General features: G+C 37.4%; 1 protein-coding gene across 1 annotated transcript in view; it reads left to right on the top strand.

Annotated features, from left to right (window-relative positions):
- LOC117110307 overlaps nt 1-760 on the top strand; it is a 3626-nt gene extending 2866 nt beyond the window's left edge. The window contains exon 2 of the mRNA XM_033252966.1: nt 58-760. Within this exon, the coding sequence (XP_033108857.1) occupies nt 58-246 (189 nt within the window). The 3' untranslated portion in view covers nt 247-760. The remainder of the gene's footprint in view (nt 1-57) is intronic.
- The last annotated feature ends 1976 nt before the right edge of the window (nt 761-2736 follow it).

Below are 2736 nucleotides of genomic sequence, written 5' to 3'. Positions count from 1 at the left end.
TGGATAGGCCTACATTTTGATTCTTTGTTTCACACGATTTTTTTCACTCACTCTCAGCTTGGTGGCGTTCCCGGCAAGTGGAATCTTGGAGAGAGGTGCCAAGACCTTGTGTCCCAGACCACCGGAGGTGTTAGCTGTAAACAAAGGACTCGAACTATTGTTGCAGACCTCATTGATCTGACTAATGGGCGAACACAAACAAAGGAGGTTGTTGTGTCTTCTTGCGCGGCTTATACTATATTGTAATCGAATTTCTTACTGGCACGTTGAATTACATTGTAATAAATCAGAAATAGTATTAGTGCATGTTATACTAATTTTTTGATCACAGATGTTGTAATCAAGAACAAATTAAGAATATAGTTAGTATTCATTATGTAGCTTTTGTCTCAAGTAATATCGTTCAGTGATATTTAGAATTATTATGGGTATGTCTACTTCTATACATTATACTTTTTGCTGATAGTAACATATCTCCGCTCTGTGCCTAATTACTGTACCATGACGGGCAAAACTGCAGCACAAACGTCACAAACCGAGTAAAATAAAGTATTCAAAAAAGGAGCATGAAACAACTGAGAACTTTGACAACTTTGTCCAGTGCATTAAAATAATCAATTATATTTACTATTTACCTATAGAAATTGAAAATATATTGCTCGCAAATGCTAATATTCGAATATTTTAAGACTTGCCTTAGTTTAACCCAGAACCTGGTACAAATAAAAGGCTTCTATTTATCATTAAGGAAATCTTGAAATCTAGTAGATTTGATTCTCTTAAATGAGCAATATAATACCGTACTTGAATTCACTTTTGAATTTATTTATACATTTTTTCCACATATCATACATTAAATGTACATAATACTTGAAAACAATCACGCGATATTAGCATTGTTTGAATCGCCAAATTAATATTTTTATTCCGATGACTCGTCATGGCTTCGGACCAGTGATGGCGCCAGGACCTGCCCGACGGAGGGGCTAAAGGCCCCGACGGGGGGGGCGGCTAGTGGAATCGAGTCTCACTTGGCTGGGGCTAGGGGGCCGCCTAGGGCCCACAGTTGGGGTCCAGGGGCGAAGCCACGGATATTTGACGAATTATGGCGTATTTTTATTACTTATTTGATAGGCATCGAGCCTCTATAATATGACTTCACGTAGGCTATGTTTTTTTAATGTCGAAATCAGCTTCCAAAACCAAAACATTTTGAATAAAGCAAGAAACAAAGAGTATGCAATGTAACCATCTATTTTACTTTCAAATCCTCATTCTTGAAAGTGAAATTCTACATTTTGGAAATTTTATGAAATCTGTCAACCACGCTGTCAAGGTCGAGGTTGCTTCACCTATCACGAATTCCAAAGCATATCGAGGCTATCCAAACGAGCATTTGTCATAACAGAACGCAATTTATTTTTATTAGTCTCATTGATTTATTATTATTAATATTATTATTAATATTATTATTATTATTATTATTGTGATGAAAAGTACACAAATAGTTTAATAAAACAATATGGTGGCTAAACGAATATTAAATAATTAATTTTTTTTTTATTTGTTTATTCTCCGACAAAATTTACTCGTCTTCCCCGACGTAGTAGTGTAGTACGCGTAGTACGTGTACTACGTGTAGTACGCGTAGTACGTGTATTACGTGCAGTACGCGTAGTACGTGTAGTAATTGACACATGGTTGAACCGCCATAAACATGGCTACACGGGGGTCGTAGATGAAAGAAATCTCATTGACATTCTGAATTCAGTGACCTTAACGGCTCAATAGGCAAGGCCTGGCCAATAGCTTATCAATCGTGTTAATTTTTAAGCTGAGTATTCACTGCGCCCGGCGGTCGTCGGCCGAAGTGATTTTATGGAGTATACGCTACCTCAAGCGCGCAACGGATCTGACGGTCCGTTGTCACCCACAATCAGCATATGGCGTCGCGTCGTCTCCTCAAGCTCACATGAGCGGAGTTGGATTCGTCGGCGAGACAATTTTATACATTGTTTCGCAGAAAAAAAAATGTTGTTTTCTCATTTAGCCAAATGATTTTCCCCCTCCCCAATAAAGAAACAGCTAGTAGGCAAAGGAGAAAAATAACAATTACAGTAAAATATATTTTATTAGTGAATTAAACAGTGTAGTAATGAAATTGATAAATGCTTTAAATTTATATAATAAGAAAGAAATATAGACTGTTTTAAATTTTTGGACATTTCATGGGGAGTAATAAAAAATAGATAAATAAAAATTTGGTCCGGGGCAAAAATCGGTCCGGCGTACTGATTTTGGCCTCATAATTACTTGCCAAATGTAGTCCACATAAGCCAAAATCAGTCCGCTGAAATTGACTTTGCTTGCACAGCAGACATACATCACCTTTAAGATCGGCATGTACTTTTTTTTAATTGATAGTAGAGCCTTCGCGGTTAGTGAACATTGGAATAAGAGTAAGGAAAGACTTGGCAATGTACACGGACATACATTACCTCACATTGAGAGAAAATTTAATTTCATATTCATAACTCATACCGCCTCCACACCTCATATGGTAGAAAGAGATGGTGGGTGGATGAACGACGTGAAAGGTTTTTTGAAATTGAACATGTAGATTCCGCTACGCTGGCCACAGCACAGTGGTTTCAAACCACCAATCACAATGATGTCCATCGCTGAAGCCTGATTTACAGGCATCACCCTATATAAGAGTAAGATCATGATGTACAG

Source organism: Anneissia japonica, unplaced genomic scaffold (genome assembly GCF_011630105.1).
Source record: "Anneissia japonica isolate Jap-2015-1 unplaced genomic scaffold, ASM1163010v1 scaffold673_len1821605_cov196, whole genome shotgun sequence".
NCBI classification, from domain to species: domain Eukaryota; kingdom Metazoa; phylum Echinodermata; class Crinoidea; order Comatulida; family Comatulidae; genus Anneissia; species Anneissia japonica.
This window is presented reverse-complemented; position numbering and strand designations above follow the sequence as displayed.